The sequence below is a fragment of the Lepidochelys kempii genome, chromosome 2, assembly GCF_965140265.1.
Source record: "Lepidochelys kempii isolate rLepKem1 chromosome 2, rLepKem1.hap2, whole genome shotgun sequence".
NCBI classification, from domain to species: Eukaryota; Metazoa; Chordata; order Testudines; family Cheloniidae; genus Lepidochelys; species Lepidochelys kempii.
In genome coordinates, this window is record NC_133257.1 from 2308455 (window position 1) to 2331340 (window position 22886).

At 46.5% G+C, this 22886-nt stretch overlaps 2 protein-coding genes across 3 annotated transcripts in view; one reads left to right on the top strand and one right to left on the bottom strand.

Moving 5' to 3' along the window:
* BOP1 (BOP1 ribosomal biogenesis factor) overlaps nucleotides 1–10770 on the bottom strand; it is a 103820-nt gene extending 93050 nt beyond the window's left edge. Inside the window, exons 1-2 of one of the 2 annotated variants that reach the window (XM_073329845.1) lie at nucleotides 10628–10770; nucleotides 6965–7156 (exon numbers count right to left, since the gene is read on the bottom strand). In XM_073329845.1, coding sequence (XP_073185946.1) covers nucleotides 6965–7156; nucleotides 10628–10762 — 327 coding nt within the window. In that variant the 5' untranslated portion in view covers nucleotides 10763–10770. Of the gene's footprint in view, nucleotides 1–6964; nucleotides 7157–10285; nucleotides 10532–10627 lie in introns of those variants that run through there. The other variant, XM_073329846.1, reaches the window with a different exon arrangement.
* Nucleotides 10771–10988: 218 nt separating this feature from the next.
* The window catches only part of HSF1 (heat shock transcription factor 1), a 75592-nt gene continuing 63694 nt past the window's right edge, over nucleotides 10989–22886 (top strand). The window contains exon 1 of the mRNA XM_073329847.1: nucleotides 10989–11170. Coding sequence (XP_073185948.1) covers nucleotides 11039–11170 — 132 coding nt within the window. The 5' untranslated portion in view covers nucleotides 10989–11038. The remainder of the gene's footprint in view (nucleotides 11171–22886) is intronic.

The following is a 22886-nucleotide window of genomic DNA, read 5'->3' on the forward strand; positions in this document are numbered from 1 at the left end:
CGAGACCGGACACGCAGGCTCCATCTATGCTAGCTGCGTTTGGCACCCACCATCAAACACAGCTCCCAACATAGAATCATAGAATATCAGGGTTGGAAGGGACCTCAGGAGGTCATCTAGTCCAACCCCCTGCTCAAAGCAGGACCAAGCCCCAATTAAATCATCCCAGCCAGGGCTTTGTCAAGCCTGACCTTAAAAACTTCTAAGGAAGGAGATTCTACCACCTCCCTAGGTAACCCATTCCAGTGTTTTACCACCCTCCTAGTGAAGAAATTTTTACTAATATCCAACCTAAACCTCCCCCACTGCAACTTGAGACCATTACTCCTTGTCCTGTCCTCTGCTACCACTGAGGATAGTCTAGAACCATCCTCTCTGGAACCACCTCTCAGGTAGTTGAAAGCAGCTATCAAATCCCCCCTCATTCTTCTCTTCTGCAGACTAAACAATCCCAGTTCCCTCAGCCTCTCCTCATAAGTCATGTGTTCCAGACCCCTTATCATTTTTGTTGCCCTTCGCTGGACTCTCTCCAATTTATCCACATCCTTCTTGTAGTGTGGGGCACAAAACTGGACACAGTACTCCAGATGAGGCCTCACCAATGTCGAATAGAGGGGAACAATCACGTCCCTCGATCTGCTGGCAAAGCCCCTACTTATACATCCCAAAATGCCATTGGCCTTCTTGGCAACAAGGGCACACTGCTGACTCCTATCCAGCTTCTCGTCCACTGTCACCCCAGGTCCTTTTCCGCAGAACTGCAGCCTAGCCATTCGGTCCCTATAGCGGTGCATTGGGTTCTTCCGTCCTAAGTGCAGGACCCTGCACTTATCCTTATTGAACCTCATCAGATTTCTTTTGGCTCAATCCTCCAATTTGTCTAGGTCCCTCTGTATCCTATCCCTGCCCTCCAGCGTATCAACCACTCCTCCCAGTTTAGTATCATCCACAAATTTGCTGAGAGTGCAATCCACACCATCCTCCAGATCATTTATGAAGATATTGAATAAAACCGGCCCCAGGACCGACCCTTGGGGCACTCCACTTGATACCGGCTGCCAACTAGACATGGAGCCATTGATCACTACCCGTTGAGCCCGACAATCTAGCCAACTTTCTACCCACCTTATAGTGCATTCATCCAGCCCGTACTTCTTTAACTTGCTGACAAGAATACTGTGGGAGACCGTGTCAAAAGCTTTGCTAAAGTCAAGAAACAATACATCCACTGCTTTCCCTTCATCCACAGAACCAGTAGTCTCATCATAGAAGGCGATTAGATTAGTCAGGCATGACCTTCCCTTGGTGAATCCATGCTGACTGTTCCTGATCACTTTCCTCTCATGTAAGTGTTTCAGGATTGATTCCTTGAGGACCTGCTCCATGATTTTTCCGGGGACTGAGGTGAGGCTGACTGGCCTGTAGTTCCCAGGATCCTCCTTCTTCCCTTTTTTAAAGATTGGCACTACATTAGCCTTTTTCCAGTCATCCGGGACTTCCCCCGTTCGCCACGAGTTTTCAAAGATAATGGCCAATGACTCTGCAATCACAGCCGCCAATTCCTTTAGCACTCTCGGATGCAACTCGTCCGGCCCCATGGATTTGTGCACGTCCAGCTTTTCTAAATAGTCCCTAACCACCTCTATCTCCACAGAGGTCTGGCCATCTACTCCCCATGTTGTGATGCCCAGCACAGCAGTCTGGGAGCTGACCTTGTTAGTGAAGACAGAGGCAAAAAAAGCATTGAGCACATTAGCTTTTTCCACATCCTCTGTCGCTAGGTTGCCTCCCTCAGTCAGTAAGGGGCCCACACTTTTCTTGGCTTTCTTCTCATTGCCAACATACCTCAAGAAACCCTTCTTGTTACTCTTGACATCTCTTGCTAGCTGCAGCTCCAGGTGCGATTTGGCCCTCCTGATTTCATTCCTACATGCCCGAGCAATATTTTTATACTCTTTCCTGGTCATATGTCCAACCTTCCACTTCTTGTGAGCTTCTTTTTTATGCTTAAGATCCGCTAGGATTTCACCGTTAAGCCAAGCTGGTCGCCTGCCATATTTACTATTCTTTCGACTCATCGGGATGGTTTGTCCCTGTAACCTCAACAGGGATTCCTTGAAATACAGCCAGCTCTCCTGGACTCCTTTCCCCTTCATGTTAGTCCCCCAGGGGATCCTACCCATCCATTCCCTGAGGGAGTCGAAGTCTGCTTTCCTAAAGTCCAGGGTCCGTATCCTGCTGCTTACCTTTCTTGTCAGGATCCTGAACTCAACCAACTCATGGGACCGAATGGCTAGGCAGCAGTTCTGCAGAAAAGGACCTAGGGGTGACAGTGAACGAGAAGCTGGATATGAGTCAGCAGTGTGCCCTTGTTGCCAAGAAGGCCAATGGCATTTTGGGATGTATAAGTAGGGGCATAGCGAGCAGATCGAGGGACGTGATCGTTCCCCTCTATTCGACATTGGTGAGGCCTCATCTGGAGTACTGTGTCCAGTTTTGGGCCCCACACTTCAAGAAGGATGTGGATAAATTGGAGAGAGTCCAGCGAAGGGCAACAAAAATGATTAGGGGACTGGAACACATGAGTTATGAGGAGAGGCTGAGGGAGCTGGGATTGTTTAGCCTGCAGAAGAGAAGAATGAGGGGGGATTTGATAGCTGCTTTCAACTACCTGAAAGGGGGTTCCAAAGAGGATGGCTCTAGACTGTTCTCAATGGTAGCAGATGACAGAACGAGGAGTAATGGTCTCAAGTTGCAGTGGGGGAGGTTTAGATTGGATATTAGGAAAAACTTTTTCACTAAGAGGGTGGTGAAACACTGGAATGCGTTACCTAGGGAGGTGGTAGAATCTCCTTCCTTAGAGGTTTTTAAGGTCAGGCTTGACAAAGCCCTGGCTGGGATGATTTAACTGGGAATTGGTCCTGCTTTGAGCAGGGGGTTGGACTAGATGACCTTCTGGGGTCCCTTCCAACCCTGATATTCTATGATTCTATGATTCTATGGTCACTGCCTCCCAGATTCTCATCCACTTTTGCTTCCCCCACTAATTCTTCCCTGTTTGTGAGCAGCAGGTCAAGAAAAGCTCCCCCCTTAGTTGGCTCCTCTAGCACTTGCGCCAGGAAATTGTCCCCTATGCTTTCCAAAAACTTCCTGGATTTTCTATGCACCGCTGTACTGCTCTCCCAGCAGATATAAGGAAGATTAAAGTCACCCATGAGAACCAGGGCGTGCGATCTAGTAGCTTCTGCGAGTTGCCGGAAGAAAGCCTCATCCACCTCATCCCCCTGGTCCGGTGGATGAGGCTTTCTTCCGGCAACTCGCAAAAGCCAGCATTCAAAAGCCACTGCAGAAAGGGCGAGCAGCCCGTTGTCATGAACTACCAGGCTGGTTTAGAACAGGGAACCAAATCCAGCCAACGTTTTCAAATATTCATTTTAACCTTGGAACTTGGGAAAGCGTCTACAAAATGAAGCCTTTCTACCCAGTGCCAGTAAGCTGTGGTTCCTTTTACACCTATGTCAGACTGTGTCTGACTGCAGCTCTCTGCCTCACACCCACTCCTGCATCAAAGTCAGAAGTCCATTTTCAGCCTGACACAGGGAAGCCTCAGTGCAAATACACATGAGGATCCGGTCCGTTGCCCTGTATTGGGAGCCTGTCACATCTCCTACGCTAAGCAGGGTCAGGTTAGTGTTTGGATAAGAGACCAAGGCATGCAGAGGTGCAGTGGAGAATCTGATAGGTGTTGCTCTTCCTTTGGGCCTTGCTCCCCTCAGGTTTCCTACCCTTGCTATAATTTAGGCAACTCTGGTAGCAACAGAGGGGCGCTCTGGTAGGCCAGCTGGTAGCATCCAAACCACCACCTCATAACTGCACTAGCAGCAGGGCTAGGGGGTACTGTGGTTAAGATACCGGCTGTTGCTGGCTCCTTGTCTACACTGGACCAGTGGTAATGGCCAGGGGACATTTCAGGGGGAAAGGCCAGTCTTCCTGAGTCGGCACCAAACCCGTGCCCCAGCAGAGTCACTACGAAGTGCAGCGCTGCTGGAGGTGGCATCCTTCGCATGGGACACAACCAGCTCTGTTTGTTTATTTACTAACTTCTTGCCGTTATTAAAGACCCCGTCTCCCTCTGGAGATTTCTACATTAGTGATTTCATTCTGCCTCCCTAAATGCCCCTTAATGCTACACAGGGTCCTCAATTACACAAGGTTGTCATGTGCTGTTAGACAGCTGCTCTGTTCCACTCTACAGATGGCTGCATTCATCTTCGTGTATGGGCTCTGTCCACAAAGTGCTTGGGGATCGGCAAGCTGCTGGAGGAATGCAAGACCTCTCACCATTTACTGTCTGTTCCACATCGGTTGCGAATGATAAATCACGTATTGTGACTTCACTGCAGAATTGGGGAGAGGACAGGAGAGGAGGCTCTTGTTTAACACACACTGGAAAATTCCTGTGACTGTGGTAAGGAGTTTTGTTTTAAACATGAAATCAAAAAGTAATCGGATTCCCGGCCAAGTCTGACATGTCTGATCGCTTTTCCTTGTGTGGAACCCCTCGGCTGCTTAAACTGGATTTCAACACTCCCAGCCTACCGTGCCACAGAACCCTCTGCATGAGCCGACCTGCAACGCATAGGCATCCCGTATACCAGAAGCAGGCCCCCGACAGGCCCACGGGCTGGAAGCAGGCCCCCGACAGGGCCCTCCTATTCCCATGTCTCCAGTCACCACAAAATGCCCAATGGGGGCTGTTCCTGGCGCCAGGGCAGTGGTGGGCGTAGACGCACAGAGTACGAAGTGAGGTGCAGGACAGGGAGGGGAAACAGCTCTTGCCTTGGTAAAATGCCGCTGCAGCCACCCAGTTACTCCTGCTTCGTAACAGGAGGGAGGCGAAAGAGGGGACACAGCCAGGAGCCCTATGCAAGGCCATGTGTCCTCAGACGTGCCCGTTCCCTGCTCTGACTCCAGCCCATTCACTGGCTGTGCTGATGAGGAAAGAAGGCAGCACAAAGGGCGCTCGAGACGCCGCCGTGCACAGGATGACGCTGGGGTTGACTTTAAGCAGTACCCTCACGGCTTTGCTTCCCAGCTGCCTGCCACGCAAGCTCCTAAAGGACAGCAGCGCTACCCAGCGTGGAGTCGAACCCAAGAGGAGTAAATTCCAGCACAGCTGAGGGGCAACAGAAACACTGAGGAGAGGTCAAGAACTCGGGCTGCATCCAGCCGGGAGCCAAGCTGTGGCTTTCAGTCAGGCAGATGCTGAATTCACAATCCTACCCAGCAATCCTCAGTTACTGAAGGCACTCTGCTCACCTCCACCCCTGCACACCAGCTGCTCTTTGTGTGGTTAGCACCTAGACACAGCTACAGGTCTAGGAGAAGAACAGGGAACAGTCTGGTTCACGGGTAAGGCTACGATTTAATCACAGGTATTTTTAGTAAAAGTCATGGTCCGGTCACAGGGAACAAACAAAATTTCACAGCCCATGACCTGTCCATGACCTTTACTATAAATACTCCTGACTAAATCATAGCTGGGGGGCCCCAGGGCACCGCTTCTCTGGGGGGCCTCCGGGGCACTGCTGCTCGGGTGGTCCCCGGGGCCAGCTGCCCAAGCAGCGGCTGGCGTGGCAGTCCCTGGAGAAGCCTGAGCAGCTGGCCCCGAGGCGAGCTGATCGAGCAGCCCTGGAGTCAGCCACACTGGCCTCTGCAGAAGTCATGGAGCTCGAGGAAAGTCGCAGAATCCGTGACTTCCATGACGGACATGGAGCCTTACTCATGGGACATGCTCCAAGGCCAGAACCCTGGTTCTACTTCTGCCTCTGCCACTGGCTGTGTGAGCTTTTTGTAAATCACTTCCCTTCTTGGGCCAAGCCAAGGCAAGGAAAACAAGCCATTAAACCTCACCCTTCAGGGGTTAAACTAATCTCACCACAAGGAGTTAGAAAGAGACTGAATGTGGAGGCAGGATTATCCCACCGCTGCCTATGTGGGGTGCTTACACCTTCCTCCAAAGCACCTGTCAGAGACCAGACCTGTGTTCCGCCCTGGCCAGCAAGGCAATCCCAGAGCTGCTCTTTCAGGGCGTTAGCATGCACAGGGGTTTCACTGTTATATAAACACTGACTATATTAGTGTTTAAAAATGTGGCAGTTACAAAATTTTAACTTGCTCATTGTAAATTACTTGTTTTCTTTCTCTGGACGTGATCTTGCGCTTCAGTTTCCTAATCTGTGACACAGGAATCACAGCAGCAGCTCACAGGAGCTGTACCCAGGTTAGTATTTGCATTCAGCTGGAAGGCGGTGCAGGAGAGTGGAGGATCTCACTCTAGAAATGGCAGGAGACCTAGACGTCCTTTAGTTATTAACACGCAAGGAACACTCCAGCTTCCTCTACCATCTCGCTGCAGTAAACGCACATCTCCTCTGCCAGAACTGCTGCTCCCCAAACCTCGGTTCTCAAGCTATTTTTGCACGGCAGCTGAATGATACAATCATAGAATATCAGGGTTGGAAGACACCTCAGGAGGTCATCTAGTCCAATCCCAACTAATTCATCCCAGCCAGGAATCTGAGAAGCATGTCCTATGTTGTCACCACACAGAATAATAAACCACACGCTTAATAAGCGCCCCCACAATAATAAGAAATTCGTCCGCATGAGCTGTGTCTCATTATCCTGGGTCACATGCATACAAACCACCTCCCTTTCTTCCCCTACCACCAAGGCCCGCAAACTGAAGCCATGAGGCTTTCTCATTGAGGAGTCTCCCTACCTGGCAAATCCTTTGGCATGTGACTCACATAAACTGTTGACAGGAGAGGGTGGGGGGAGAGCACTGATTTCTTGGGCATGGAATTGTCTTTCTAGGCAAAGTTACATTTTAAGAGAGAACTCGGGGCACAGCTACAAGGCACCAGTATTATACGGCCACGTTCTGACATTTCACACTTACTTGTGCCTTCTTTGAGAGCGAATTGCCTTTCCGCTTCCCCTCATCATTGCTGTCCTGGTCCTCCGCCTCCTCCTCTGTGCTGCTGTCACTTCCAGAATCCTCCAGCCCAGAGTAGACGCTCTCTTCGCTGTCTGTCAGGTCATCACTTTCCTGGGCTTGCTCCTCCAGCACTTGGGTACTGAGAATGGACAGCTGAAAGGAAAGCGCAAACATCACTGCACAGAACCCTCAACGGTCTGCACCCAAAGAGATCATATCCTCACAGTTAGCCACAGTCTAAGGCCTTGTCGACCCTCGGAGGATTTGGCTAGTACAGTTATACCAGCAAACCCTCCTGTGTGCACAGTTACACCAGTGTAAATGAGTTACACCGGTTCAGGGAACTGGCAATAGAACTTGTGTAGAACTATGCTAGGGCTTTTATTGCCATAGCTACAGCAGTACATTGCTATGCTGGTAAAACTTATCTGCCAAGACCAGGCCTAAGAGGGACACGAGTAAGGGTCACAAACTTGATGGCTTCCCAGAAATGCTGCTGTTAGTTACTTAAATTTGATGATGCCCCTCCCTGCTAGGAGAAGTCTCCAGAGGGCCTGCTTCACCCGTACAAGCGAGACACGGTTCACCTGCATGCCAATTCCCTTAACTGTAGAAACACAGAAGTGCAAGGGATTTCAGGAGGTTGGCTAGTCCAGCCCCCTGTGCTGAGGCAGGGCCAAGAACACAGAGACCTTCCCTGACAGCTGTTTGTCCAACCTGTTCTTACAAGCCTCCCAGGACGGAATTCCACAACTTCCCTTGGAAGCCTGTTCTAGTATTTAAGTAGTTAGAAAGTTTTTCCTAATGTCTAACTTAAATCTCCCTTGATGCAGACTAAGGCCATTGCTACTTCTCCTACCTTCAGCGGCCATGGAGAACAATTGATCATCATCCTCTTTATAACAGCCCTTAACATACTTGAAGACTGATCAGATCTCTCCCCAGTCTGCTTTACTCAAGGCTAGACACGCCTAGGGCTTTTTAACCTCTCCTCATGGGTCAGGTTTTCTAAACCTTTTATTATTTTTGTTGCTCTCTTCTGGACTCTAGCCAATTTTTCCACATCTTTCCTAAAGTGTGGTGCCCAAAGCTGGACACATTACCCTTGGCCGAGGCCTCACCAGCACCAAGTAGAATGGGACAGTTACCTCCAGTGTCTTACATATGAAGGCCCCGTTAATACACCGCAGAATGATATTAGCCTTTTTCACAACTGCTTCAGGATATTGACTCATATTCATTTTAAGACCCACTATAACTCTCAGATCCTTTTCAGCAGTACTACTGCCTAGCCAGTTATTCCTCATTTTGTACTTGTGCATTTGACTTTTCCTTCCTAGGTATAGCACTTATGAAATCAGCAAGATGAAATTCAAGACCCATTCTCCAATATGTCACGGTCATTTTGAATTCTAATCCTGCTCTCCAAAGTGTTTGCAACCCCTCCTAAGCACACCCAGGGCTGACCTCTGCAAAACCACACTAGATACATTCCCCCAGATTGACAGTAAACCATGGATACCTACGCTTTGAGCATGATCTTTCAACCATTTGTGTACCCACCCTATAGTAATTTAATCAAGACGACATTTCCCTAGTTTGTTTATGAGATTGTCATGTGGGCCCGCCACAAAAGTCTTACCAAAAAAAAAAATCAAGATATATTATGTCTACTGCTTCCCCTCATGCTCTAGGAAATTAGGGTGGTTTTGCATGAGAAATCCATATTAACTATTATTTATCACCTTATTATTCTCTAGGTGTTTAATAGTTTATTCCAGTACATTTTCAGGTATCAAAGTTGGGCTCACTGGTCTACTATTTCCCAGGTCCTCTTTGTTCTCCCTTTTAATGTAGGTGCAATGTTTGTCCTTCTCTAGTCCTCCGGGACCTCACCTGTCCTCCATGAGCTCTTAAAGAGGACCACGAATGGATCCAGATTTTCAGCTGGTTCTTTAAGCACCCTAGGGCAAATAATGTCAGATCCTGCTAACTTGAATACATCTAGCTTATTTAGATATCTTTTAACCTGTCCTTCCCTCCCCACCCCCCAGCCATTATGGCTGTGTTCCCCCCCCTTGTTATTAATATTGTGTTAACCATTCGGGCACTATTAACCTGTTTAGCGAAGACTGAACCAAAGTAGGAATTAAACACCTCAGCCTTCTTGGTGCTGCTCGTTATTAGCTGTTATTCTCCACTAAGTAGTGGGCCTACACTTGCCTTCATCTTTCTCTTGCACCTAATGTATTTATTTTCCTAGCTAGGGCACAGCTTTGCCACTGAACCATTTTCCAATCCCAGCTCTGGCTCCTGGAATCTACCCTTTGCATTGCCTCCCTCTGGGCTCTAGTGACCCCTCTTTTGGAAACTTTCAGCCACTCAGTGCTGCCTATTGGTTGCCCAGGAGTGGCCAATTCCCTACCTCTGGGTCTCCTGTGGACCTGCCTCCCACTGATTCCCCTCGGAAACGTCCTCCCAGAGAGTCCCTTCACATACACATCCCCACCCTCAGATAAAAAGCCTTTCATAGCCCATGAGCCAGTCACTGGTCCCAGCTCCACCCCTGTGCAGCTAGGGCAGTAAAGGGAGTTCACGCAACGCTGGATTTTGTAATATGGGAACTGTGAGCTAGCCTCGCTTACTGCAAAGGGCCACCCTAAGCGGTTACCTCTGAAACCCTGGATAAACATCAGTTTCCTCACCGATGTGCTGCTAATTCTGTTAATGAAGGGGGGGGGAGCAGCAGCCGCTCTCAGCAGTGCATCGCGAACACCCCACCCGCGCGCGCCGTCCCGCCTGAAGTTGCGCAACCCTGTAACTCTCACAAGCACCAGCGAGGACAAACAGGTCCCCCCAAAGTTACAAGGGGAGAGTGACTCAGCTTCGCCAGTGACATTCAGCAGAAAATTCTCGCTCCCCACCTTGGAAACAGAAAAAGGGAGCGCGTACGCAAGAGACGCGGAGAGACCGTAAAGGTCCCAGCCCCGGAGAGAGAGCTGCCTTTGAATGTCCGGCTTCCGCGGTGGGCCTAGGAATCTCTCCCCATCCCCCAGCTACGGGCGGCAGGCCCCCTCCCCTGGTCCCAGGAAATAGACTGGGACGCTCAGGAAGGAAGAGACCTGGCTCAAGGGCAGGGGCCGGAGCGAGGGGGGGGTGTGCAGCGCCGAGCACATGCTGGCATGACTGGGAGCAGAACGCGATCCCTCCCCCCGCCGCCGCCGCCGCCGCCTCGGGGCCCCTGCGCCCGCGCCCCTCCCCCCGCCACGGGCCCCGCCTCACCCGGCGGCTCCCCCCCGCCGGCTCCATGGCTCCTTCCCGGCAGGGCAGCTCCTCCAGCGGCGGCTCCCCGAGTCCCGCGTGCGCCGCGCTGCTCCGCCCCCTCGCCCCACGTGCGGGGGTCAGAGGTCACGGTGCTCCGCCCCCCCCTCGCGCGGTACTCGGGAATATTTCCCGGTTCCTCCCCAGAGGAGCGGCCTATCCCGGGACAGGCCGTTCTGCACCGCACGGCTGGGATAAGCGTTCCGGTCCCAAGTGGACTGGGGTCAAGGGGTCAAAGGTCAGAGGAGCCAGTGGCTCCAGCGCATGCGCTTTCTATCATTCCCACCCCCCCCGCGCATTTACCTGGGCGCTCCGTGCGCAGGCGCCCCACTCCAGCCCGTGCTTCGGATGGGGGAAGAGCGCACGAGGCAGACAGCGCAAGCGCAGAGCTCGGGGCCTGTCGGGGAGGGGGTGGAGACAGTGGGGTGGGCTGCGCATGCGCCCCGCTGGCTCAGAAGGGGGCTTGGCCGCCACCGTGAGGCGTCCCAAGATGGCGGCGGCCATGCTGGGCTCCGGGGGGTTCCGTGCGCAGGCCGCGGCCGGGCCCCGCCGCGGCGGGAGGCGGCGCTAGCGACCCTCGGCGAGCCGGGCCCCTCGCCTCTGTCTCGGCGGCTGGGCCCCGCGGCCCCCTGCGGCGCTCCTGGGCCCCGGCGAGCCCCGGCCTCTCGTGGGCCCGCGGCCGGGCCCCGCGCGCTGAGCCCCGGCCCCGCGGGGATGGAGGGCCTGGGGGCGGCTGGGGTGGGCGCGGGCCCCGGCGGCGGCGGCAGCAACGTCCCCGCCTTCCTCACCAAGCTGTGGACCCTGGTGGAGGATCCCGACACCGACCCGCTCATCTGCTGGAGCCCGGTGAGTGGCGGGGCCCGGGCCTTGTCCCGCGGGGCTGGGCCCCTGGCCGGGGGGCTCTCGCCAGGGCAGCCGCCCTCCGGCCGCGGCCTTCGCCCCCGGGGGAGCCCCACGCTGCGCCCCGGGCGGGCAGCCGCCCCGGGAGGCGTTGGGCCCGGGGAGTCCCGGGGCGGCCCTTCGTGGTGTGAACTCCGAGCACTGGCTGGCGAGAGCCAGTGGCGGGTACGTGGGGCGGCTCGGAGCGGGGAGGCCGGGAAGCAGTTTGCGGGGCGAGCAGGGAGCAGGCAACACACCCGCTCGCCGAGCGCCCAGAGCAGCATAGTTTAAGGCCATAGTTTAAGGCCCAAGGTGCATCTTTCAGGATGTTCCCCGGGGAGTAATTGCCTGTTCCAGTTGATATCGCTGAACTACCTAACAAACTGAGCACGTGGTTTTGATTAGCGGATTTGATCTTCCCCAACTTTCTCTTAGAGGTTGATTAAACGAGAAAGTTGCACTGGTTTAATTGAAGGTTTGAGTTGAACGGACTCTTTTTTAAAACGTAAGAGAGGCTGCGTAGGCACTCTTACTGAGTTTAAACCAAAATCGTCCACTCTTAAACAGCTACAAGAATGGATATACAGGAATTTCTACTGGCTTAAAAAGAATACTTTAACTGAAACTGATGCAACTCTTTTGCTTAGAAAAGACCCTGCACTCTTTGTACCTGTGAAAAGACCACACAGGTGATATTTAATCATGAGACCCTGGGACTGTCTAAACAGTTTTTAAACCAGTATAACTATTCTGTTATCATAGACTATCCGGGTTGGAAGGGACCTCAGGGGGTCATCTAGTCCAACCCCCTGCTCAAAGCAGGACCAATCCCCAATTTTTGCCCCACATCCCTAAATGGCCCCCTCAAGGATTGAACTCACAATCCTGGGTGTAGCAGGCCAATGCTCAAACCACTGAGCTATCCCTCCCCCCTTTGGGGGGTAATTTTTGTAATTTAAATAATTATATCCATACAACTCCAAGTGTGCTGATGCAGTTGTAAGGATGCCTTATACTGGGGTACGTTATTCCCCTTCTTTTATGGGAGTAAGTATAAGCACCAACATATGGGTATAATTTAGTGGTTCTCAAACTGGGGGTTGGGACCCCATTTTAATGGGTCACCAGGGCTGGTGTTAGACATGCTGGGGCCCGGGGCTGAAGCCTGAGCCCCACTGCCCAGGATCGAAGCCTGAGCCCCACTGCCTGGGGCCCACCCCAAGGGCTTCAGCCTAGGCTGTGTGACTCAGGCTTTGGCATCAGCCCTGAGTAGCAGGGCTCAGGTTACAGCCCACCCCCGCTGAAGCCATTGAACTTCTGCTTTGGCCCCTGGGATAGTGGGACTCGGACTTTGACTTTGGTCCCCCACCTGGGGTGGCAGGGTTTGGGCAGACTCAGGCTTTGGTCCCTGCTTCTGGGGTCATGTAGTAATTTTTGTTGTCAGAAGAGGGTCACGGTTCAATGAAGTTTGAGAACCCCGGTATAACTCTGTGCAGGCTATACCAGTATAGTTAAATTGGTACAACTTTTGTGTGTAGACAAACCATTGTAGAACTGTATCTCCTGAACAGTAGTAGGAGTAGAGAGGTTATTTTACTTCTGTATATGGCATTGGTTTGACTGCTGCTGCTATAATACTGTGCCCAGGACTGGTGTCCTCAATTCAAGAGGGATGTTGATAAATTGGAGAGGGGTCAGAGAAGAGATGTGAGAGTAACTAAAGGATTAGAAAACATGCCTTATAGTAATACTCAAGGAGTTCAGTCTGTTTTGATTAACAAAGAAGTTTAAAGGGTGACTTGATTACCATCTATAAATATCTATACGGGGAACAAATATTTAATGGTGGGCTCTTCAGTCTAGCAGAGAACGGTCCAACACGATCCAATGGCTGGAAGTTGAAGCTAGACAAATTCAGACTGGTAGTAAGGTATACATTTTTAACAGTGAGGCCATGTCTACACTAGCAAGCTTACAGTGGCACAGGTGTACCAATGCTGCTGTGCCACTGTAAGATTGCTCAAGTAGCTGCTTTCTGCTGGCTGGAGAGAGTTCTCCCGTCGACATAATAAAACCACCCCACGAGTGGCGGTAGCTGTGTTGGTGGGAGAAGCTTTTCCGCCAACCTAGTGCTGACCACACCAGCGCTTCTGTCAGTTTAATTTATGTTGCTCAGAGCGGTGTTTTTTCACACCTCTGAGTGACATAACTTATACCAACAAAAAGTAGTAGTGTAGACATGGCCTGAGAATAATTAAGCATTGAAATGTATTACCAAGGGTCCTGGTGGATTCCCCATCGTCACTGCTAATTTTTTGCTGTTTTTTTTCCTAAAATTTCTGCTCTAGGAATTATTTTGGGAACTTCTCTGGCCTGTTGTCAAGGTTCCTTCCCCACTCTGAACTCTAGGGCACAGATGTGGGGACCTGCATGAAAAACCCTCTAAGCTTATTTTTACCAGCTTAGGTTAAAACTTCCCCAAGGTACAAACTATTTTACCTTTTACCCCTGGACTTTATTGCTGCCACCACCAAGCGTCTAACAGGGAAAGAGCCCGCTTGAAAACGTCTTTCCCCCCAAAATCCTCCCAAACCTACACCCCCTTTCCTGGGGAAGGCTTGATAAAAATAGTCACCAATTTGCTTAGGTGAGCACAGACCCAAACCCTTGGATCTTAAGAACAATGAAAAAGCAATCAGGTTCTTAAAAGAAGAATTTTAATTGAAGAAAAAGTAAAAGAATCACCTCTGTAAAATCGGGATGGTAAATACCTTACAGGGTAATCTGATTCAAAACATAGAGAATCCCTCTCGGCCAAACCTTAAGTTACAAAAAGACACAAAAACAGGAATATACATTCCATTCAGCACAACTTATTTTATCAGCCATTTAAACAAAACAGAATCTAACGCATATCTAACTAGATTACTTATTAGCCCTTTACAGGAGTTCTGACCTGCATTCCTGCTCTGGTCCTGGCAAAAGCAACACACAGACAGAGAGAACCCTTTGTTTCTCCCCACTCCAGCTTTGAAAGTATCTTGTCTCCTCATTGGTCATTTTGGTCAGGTGCCAGCGAGGTTATCTTTAGCTTCTTAACCCTTTACAGGTGAAAGGGTTTTTTCTTCTGGCCTGAAGGGATTTAAAGGTGGTTAGCCTTCCCTTTATATTTATGACCCTGTGTTATACAGGAGGTCAGATTAGGTGATCAGGGTGGTCCCTTCTGGCTTTGTAATCTATGAAACAGGTGCGATAGGTCCAGCGTATTGAGTACTCATCATGAACCTGGGCTTCCATGAGAATGAGAGTTGCAGTTGTGCAACGTCGTATCCCCCTGCATTCTGCCAAGCTGAGGAAACTTCAGTTTTTATAAGAAAAGTGACAGTGTCAGGGACTGATGCAGTAAAGTCTTTCAAAAAAGAAATTCTGTTGCAGCCAACACGTGTTTCTGAGTTCAAAGGAAAGATGCTTCCTCATTCTTGGTTCTTAATTTCACAGAATGAGCAAGCACAAAAGTTTCTTGAATGTTTCTGTAAGTTAAATGCTCAGTGTTTCATTCATAAACTCAATGTGTAAACTGCAGTATTGTATCTGTGGTCTTATTTTGAAATGAAATCATAAAACTCTGATGTTAATATTGACAAATGTCATACAGAAGATTGACTTCACGTGAGGAATAGACAGCTTGTACGGGTGGAGCTGCTCTCTACCAGCTCCTGTTTAACTGTCTAGTACCATGCGATGTTACATGTTCTTGAATCTAGTTGCCAGTATGTTGTTTCCAATAGATACACATCCTAACTTCAGAAGTGATAACTTTCAGAAACAAGTCACTTGTTTCCTCTATAAATCAATGAAAGTTCAGCGTTTGGGTATGGAACTTGTTTACATTCCTGTCTGAGGCGGTGTTATGCTGTCAGGACTGAAGCAATAACCTGAGAAACATGAATCAGTGCCTTTTTGGAAGTGGTTAACTGTATGGATTGGCCAATCATGTTGTTTAATGAGGCACTCTCAAGTCAAGCTTCTACTGCCAGAAATAAGTAATACATCCACCTGCCACCAACACACAGTTGATTCTAGTTCCTAGTGTCACCTAAGCTGCCCACTGGCAGTGGGATGTTTTGGTTATGTTGACAGCTAAACCAGGTTACCTACTTCTTTTTAAACTTCTCTTGGCTTGAAAGACTGTTAAAGTAGAGGACCTAGGAGGAAATTTAAACTATAAATGCAAAAACAGTGTGTTAACATTTGAGCTTTAAGAGTCTTGCTCTTCTCTTTTTGGCACCGATAAAGTTTTTAAAATCTTGGTCCAAACACAAGTTGTAAGTTAAGAAAATTATGTCTGTCAGTCATCCTTTCATATTGTTGAGTCCTTTGTCTTAGCCCTCATTGTCTTCTGACAGCAATTAATTGTGTTTTCTTTCCTCTGGTATCAACCCTTCTCCACTACAGCCCAACTCATTCCAATTAATAGAAAACAGCCCCATTGCCTTGCGCTATGATCTGATATCTTGAAAACTCAGAGTTTGACTTGATCGTTATTGGATACGATGTAAAACCAAGGCTCATAACTTTAACCTTTCAATGATCATTTTCTTGAGAGAGTGAGCGTTAATCCTGGTGTCTTTAACTCCAACTCATTCAAAACTGTAAATCACCCTCTAGTTTTACTTGGATACAGTAGTCTTAATTTCCAAGCTCAAATAGTTGTCATTACTCTTTGCTGTTAAATAGCTGCTATGTTCCATTCCAGAACTGGTTCCATTTCATAGCTGCGTGAACTGAGCCCTCTTCATTCATATGAAAGCTTTTGAGTAGAAAGAAAGTACAGTATATAAATTTAAGGTGATGGTTATTAGACGGGGGGAGGGTTCCATGTATACAGCCCAGTAAAAATTTTGCATGGCACTTCAGTCTGTTTTGGAAACACTTTAAATATACCTTTGTCTTGTATGGCTGCTTTAGAGTTGCTTCCAAAAGTAGATTCAGCGTTTGTAGTGAAAGTTAAGACTGACCCACATATGTTGCAGGACATCTAAGGCCTAGTCAACATTAGAAACTTTTGCCAGTATAATAATCTCACTTAGATGTTATTTATTTTTTATTTTTTAAGTTTTTTATATGGGCAAAAGATCTAGTGGACCAGCAAAAGCACTCTGTATCTACACTAGGAAGATATAAGCTGTATCTATACAAGGAGGGTTTACCAATACAAACCTTCTAGTGTAGACAGGCCTAAGAGCACATGGTTTGGAGACCGATTTAGTTCATTTTGCATGAAATGTATGCATAGATTCAGCAGGTATCATTCCAGAAACGTGGTAGGTCTGCCTTTGTAGAGTGAGGATACAAAGCTGGTATCCGAGTTCCCTGTTATGCCTAGTGTTGAATGTAAATATTTTACACATTTATGGAGCGCTGTGTTTATGTTTGTCCTGTGTGAAGACATGGCGAAAGAAAGATATGATCCCTACCACACAGAACTTTTGTTCTTAAATACACGGACAGTGCAACTAAGAAACAATATAGCAAGTTACCTTGAAATGATCTCAAAGGAGGGCGGAGTTTTGATATTGTACTCTATGCTTTATAGCCCAGGAACCAAGCATATTAACCCCGCAAAATAATCCATATGCTGCAGTGCCCTTTGTTGGGGTGTAAAGCCATTGTGTACTGTTTGACAATAGCAGTCCAATTCAGTATATAACAATCAGGTTTTTAGGTAACTTAGAATTTGCCATTCCTCAATCTTCTGATACTTTTTCCTTTCATCACTTAACTTTATTTCCCGTAAAATGTCATGGTGTATCTTGCCCTGATTTGTCTTCAATGCTCATTTCCTTTTTTTTCTCTAAACTTCAATGCTTTTTTATACCTTTCTGTTTCCCTGTGTTTTCACTGCCTTGTTTCTTCATCTGCTTCACTCAACAAACAGGTAGAAAAAGAGTTATATGCCACATATCACTTTAAGGACTGAGACCTCAATGCACATTCCTGGATCCTTCAAGAAAGGCTCTAGCAAGAGGGAAGCCAGGTCTTGTCTGTGTTTGTGCAGGAAAGGGAGCAGATTGGGTAAAAAGCAGGAAAAGAAATGTTTTTCCTCCCCCTCCCCCCCCAAAAAAACAACAAAAAAACAAAAAACGAGGAGTACTTGTGACACCTTAGAGACTAACAATTTTATTTGGGTATAAGTTTTTGTGGGCTAAAACCCACTTCGTCGGATGCATGCAGTGGAAAAGAGTTAAGGAAGCAAGAATGGCACAAACCCACTCTTCCCTTGCAGATCGCTTTTAAATTACGGCTCTACTTTGAAAAGTAACTCAGTCAAATGGGATTGTGAGATTTTTATGACTCTTTTCTCAGTGAGTTCCATATAGACTTTGCTCATCTTACAAGTAGTAACTTTTGTTTGCCAACTTCCACCCTGCAGATTCATCCCAGAATCTGAAAAATCACACTGGCTTCTTTCCTTCACACTTTACCATCAAAGATTTTGCAGGCTATACTCTACCCTCACACAACCATGACTCTCTGTTGTTTTCAAATTAAGCTATTACATCTGTATAAACCCATGTTTTTCAATAGGTTTCCACAGATGAATGCTCATTAGCACTGTAATATAGACTAAGTAAACAATTATGTTGCAGAAGAAGGAAGAATCCAGTTTTCTATCCACAGATCTGACTTGGAGTATATGCAAGGATCGGGTCTGCTGAGTAAGAAGGTACCACTTTTACATAGTCACATTTCAGAGTAGAATCCCACCAACAAAGCCTTTTTAATGAGGAGGGAAGCAGAGTGTTCATGAAGTAACTTAATCAGCAATTTGTTATGCTTGCAGCTCATAAATACTTTCTGCACTGTTGGCCAAATTCCAGGCCAGTCCTCAATAGACAGGTCAGCATGGAGGTCCTTCTCTACACTAGAAAAAGTACCCTTTGCTGAAAATGTCCAAAACCCTTCTCAGCTGATGTACAAAATGATTTAACAAAAAATTACCTTTTTCCCCCAATAATGAAGAGGAGAGGTCACTGATACAGAGTGATCTGGATCACTTGGTAAGCTAGGTGGGTGTAAGCATGCTGTATCATTGTAATATAGCTAAACATATACCTCTAGGAATGAAGGATGTAGGTCATACTTAAAGGATGGGGGACTACATCCTGGGAATCAGTGACTGAAAAAAATTTGGCCATGGTGGATAACAAGCTGAACGTGAGCTCCCAGTGCAATGTTGTAGCCAAAAGGGCTAATTCACGTCCCTGGATTCAGTCTTTGTCCTCATTGTCTTGACGATGGCTGAAAATTGAAGCTAGACAAATTCAGACTGGAAATAGGGTGTACATTTTTAATGGTGAGAATAATTAATCCATTGAAACAATTTACCAAGGGTCACAGTGGATTCTCCATCACTGACCATTTTTAAATAGAGATTGGATATTTTTCTAAAAGCTCTGCTCTAGGAATTATTATGGGGCAGTTCTCTGGCCTGTGTTGTACAGGAGGTCAGATTGGATGATCCCAATGGTCCAAAAACCTTCTAGTGTAGATGGGACAACACTTTTTTGTGCCACTGTAGAATTGTGGTGGTAACCTGGTGGAACATGTTCTCATCACTTGCTTTGTATAATTATTTAATTTTTCCAAACAACCATTCTTAAAATACAGTTGGAAGAGGGAGAAATGCGCAGAAAGATATTCTGGTACTGTACCATACCAATGCAGCTTACAAATAGTTACAATTTATGATCTGTGAAAGTTAACATAAAAGCTAGGAATCTGGAAGAGGAAGATAATTAACAGATAATATCTGCAAAATAATTAACAAGAGTAATACAGGGTTCCATCTTATGCTTTATCTTCACCCATATACGTAGATAGTAGCAAAATATTCATAGTCTTGTGGAGTAAGTGATCCAGTGTAGTGATCAAGATTGAGAGTCTTGTAAACGTAAGCCATGCTGCAAAACTTTTTCACAAGAAAAACATTAGTTGGGCTTAAACATAGAATCATAGAACTGTAGAGCTGGAAGATATCTTGAGAGGTCATCAAGTTCAGCACCCTGCATTGGGACAGGACGAAGTAACCCTACGCCATTCCAAAACCTTCAATAATGGGGATTCCACAACCTCCCTTGAAAGCTATACCGGAGCTTAGCTCCCCTTAGAGTTAGAAATCTTTTCCTAGTAGCTAATGTAAATCTCCCTTGCTGCAGAGTAAGTCCATTACTTCTTGTCCTGCCTTCGGTGGATGTGGAGAACAATTGATCCCCATCATCTTTATAACAGCCCTTAATATATTTGAAGACTTATCAAGCCATGTCTCCTCTTCTTCCCCCCCCCCCCTTCTTTTCTCAAGATGAAATGTGCCCAGATTTTTTTAACCCTCCTCATAGGTCAGGTTTTCTAAACCTTTTATCATTTTTGTTGCTCTCCTCTGGACTCCCTCCACTTTGTTCACCTCTTTCCTAAAGAGTGGCGCCCAAAACTGGACACGCTACTCTAGCTGAGGCCTCACCAGTGCCAAGTAGAGTGGGACAGTGACTTCCCATGTTTCATATGACACCCTGGAATGATATTAGCCTTTTTGCAACTGCATCACATTGCTGATTCATATTCGATTTGGAGTCTCCTATAACCCTCAGATGCTTTTCAGCAGTACCTCTGCCTAGCCAGTTATTCCTCCATTTTGCAGTTGTGCATTTGATTTTTTTCTTTGCTAAGTATAGTACTTTGCTTTTATCTTTATTGAATTTCATCTTACTGAGTTCAGTCTAATTCTCCAATTTATCAAGGTCATTTTGATTTCTAATAGTTTCCTCCAAAGTGCTTGCAGCCCCTCCCAGTTTGGTATCATCTGCAAATTTTATACGCATACTCTCCATTCTGTTATCCATGTCATGAATGAAAATATTGAGTAGTACCAGATCCAGAAATGACCACTGTGGGACCCCACTAGATACATGTTTGCAGTTTAATAGCAAATCATTGATAAGTACTCTGAGTGATCTTTCAAACCGTTGTGCACTTGCCTTATAGTAATATCATTTAGACCACGTTTCCCTAGTTGTTTATGAGAGTGTCTTGTAGGAATGTATCCAAATTCCTACTAAAATCAAAATGAATTAATTCATGTTAAGTTTTCACTTTTTCTGAATTTGTGGTTACCAATGCAAATATGTTGACCACAAAGTAAGGCATAATTTTTTGACAGTGAGGATAACAATTGTTACAACTTATGGAGGCGGGGGGGAAGGGAGGTCTCAATCATTTGAAGTCTTTAAGTCAAGACCAGAAGTCTTTCAAAGAATTCAAAATAAGAGTATGACTAATTAATGGATCAAGTCAAAGCTCCATTAAAAATCAAATTTCAGTCTATGAACAGCCGTTTCTCCTGGGCAGTGCAGATCAGAAAGCTCAGGACAAAGTGCAGGAAAGCTGGGGACAAAGCTTTCTTTATCAAGGGGACCCAGGTAGGGAACAAACTCCCAGAGGAGATCCGGCAAACCCAGAGTCTGTCTTTGGTAAATGCTACCAAACTTTCTTCTCAAAAAAACCTTTCCACTGTAAGAATGATACTTGCAACACTGACATCCCTTTTACCCAATACGCTCCTGCCAGCCCCAAAATAGAAAATCAAATCTTAAAGAATTAAAAATAAAATCCTCTCCGAAGCAGAGTTTCATTTACTCTGAAAAGGGAGATGTCATCCCTAGTGGACTCCATGGAGTCTGTCTGCACTGCAATTAGGTTGACTGCAGCTGTCTATGTGCCCTAGTCAGCTGGCACTGGCTGGTTGCAGGTGTCTAACTGCAGTGTAAACATACCCTAAGGACTTCACTAATGATACTGATTTTGTGTGGAAGGTACTCAATACTACAGTGCTGGGCAGCAGTATAAAACTCTTTGGATGGATTTCACACTGTGAATGCTTCTTGAATATCATTTGGAATTGAGGGCAATGCCCTATGTGTCCATCTGAGAACACAGCCCCCATGTGGATCTTCTTGATGGAGGACATGGGAGGTCATTCAAAAGCTACTCTCTGCAACAGGTGTCTCGCTTCTTGAGTCAGGTTCATTTGGCTCAAAGTGAGAAGTAATCAGATATGGAATAAAGCTAGTTCCATTGCATTCTACCTTCTTCCTATTTTTAACAATCCTCCATTGTAGTTGACAGTCTTTTCTAACTACCTTCTGAGTCCATCTCAATCTTTTTCTCCTCTAAGTTGTAAAAGATAAGGAGGACTTGTGGCACCTTAGAGACTATGCATCCGATGAAGTGAGCTGTGGCTCATGAAAGCTTCTGCTCAAATAGATTGGTTAGTCTCTAAGGTGCCACTAGTCCTCCTTTTCTTTTTGTGGATACAGACTAACATGGCTGCTACTCTGACACTTGTAAAAGGTGTTACTGTATCTTGTGTGGACATTTTTAGGATGTGGGGAGAACCATGTCTTAATTGTGTAATCTTTAAATTGTACATTTCAATTTGTTTCCTCTTTGGATCTAGTGACTTCTGTTTTCATAAGTTATATCTTCAGACCAATTAGATAACTACACTTGGTCATTCTTAGTTTTTTATATGAGAGCTGGCTGTCTGGGCTTAAAGGTTGTCTGATTCTTTAAAAAAAATGTTAAAATGGCACATCTTAAGGCATAGACCAGCTGCCTGTGTGTATTGCAGATCTCATCTGCTTGCTTTGGCAAATTACTATAGTAAAAGCTGCAGTTTGAGACAATACATCTGTGGGAGAATGAATTATATTACAGCAGAGCAGGTGTTCTGCTATAAAGTTAGGTCACTTACCATTAAAAAGACAACAATTCTAGTTACTCAGATTTACATGTTCACTTGAATCGACTTGAAACCTCATGGGAGTATGGGGTAAGGTTATTGATCTATGTTTCTTTAGTTTGAATTTCATGGTTTTCAGAGGTTTCTCTTTAGCCACTGAGAAGTGTGAGGCACCACAGAGGAACCTTAGCTCCTCGTTAGCAAAGTCTTAGGGCATTTAATTATTTTCTGTCTTGTGTATCAACAGTGGTAGTGAGGTAGAAGCCAGAAAGCTCTGTTGGATTTTTGGATCCCAGATAATATGTTTAGGACTACCAATTACAAAGTCATTTTTACTTATAAATTGGTCAGATTTAGGCTGAAAATTAATAAAACAAATGTGGGACCTCCTGATGTGAGAACATAACCAAACTTAAAGCTTTTTTAAAATAAAATTTTAATAGCCTCATGCCATTTTCAAATGACTGTCATGGTTGATCAACTTCCCTTTTGTTCAGATCAAGTTTAAGTGCTTGATGTGATTCATAAAAGGTAGTGATGTTTGTTAAAATTGTGTGCTCATTCAATTTTGCTGTTGTCCACATCTGTGTGACTTCACCACCATGGGCTAATCTTAATATAGTAACATTTACATGGTACAATTCAGAGTGGAAACACAAAAAATGGCCAGTTGGTGTTACTTCACAGCTGCAAATAATTTTAAAAAAATCAAATTTTTAATTAGAGCTGTCACCTTTTTCCTAGATTTTGACTTTTCATGCTCATCTGTTTCATGGGGTGACTAATAATCTCATAGACTGAAAGACCAGAATCTAAAGGATGTTTCTCATAAACCAGTGCAAAAAAAATTGCAAATCTCCCAGTACAATAATAGATGACCTAGAT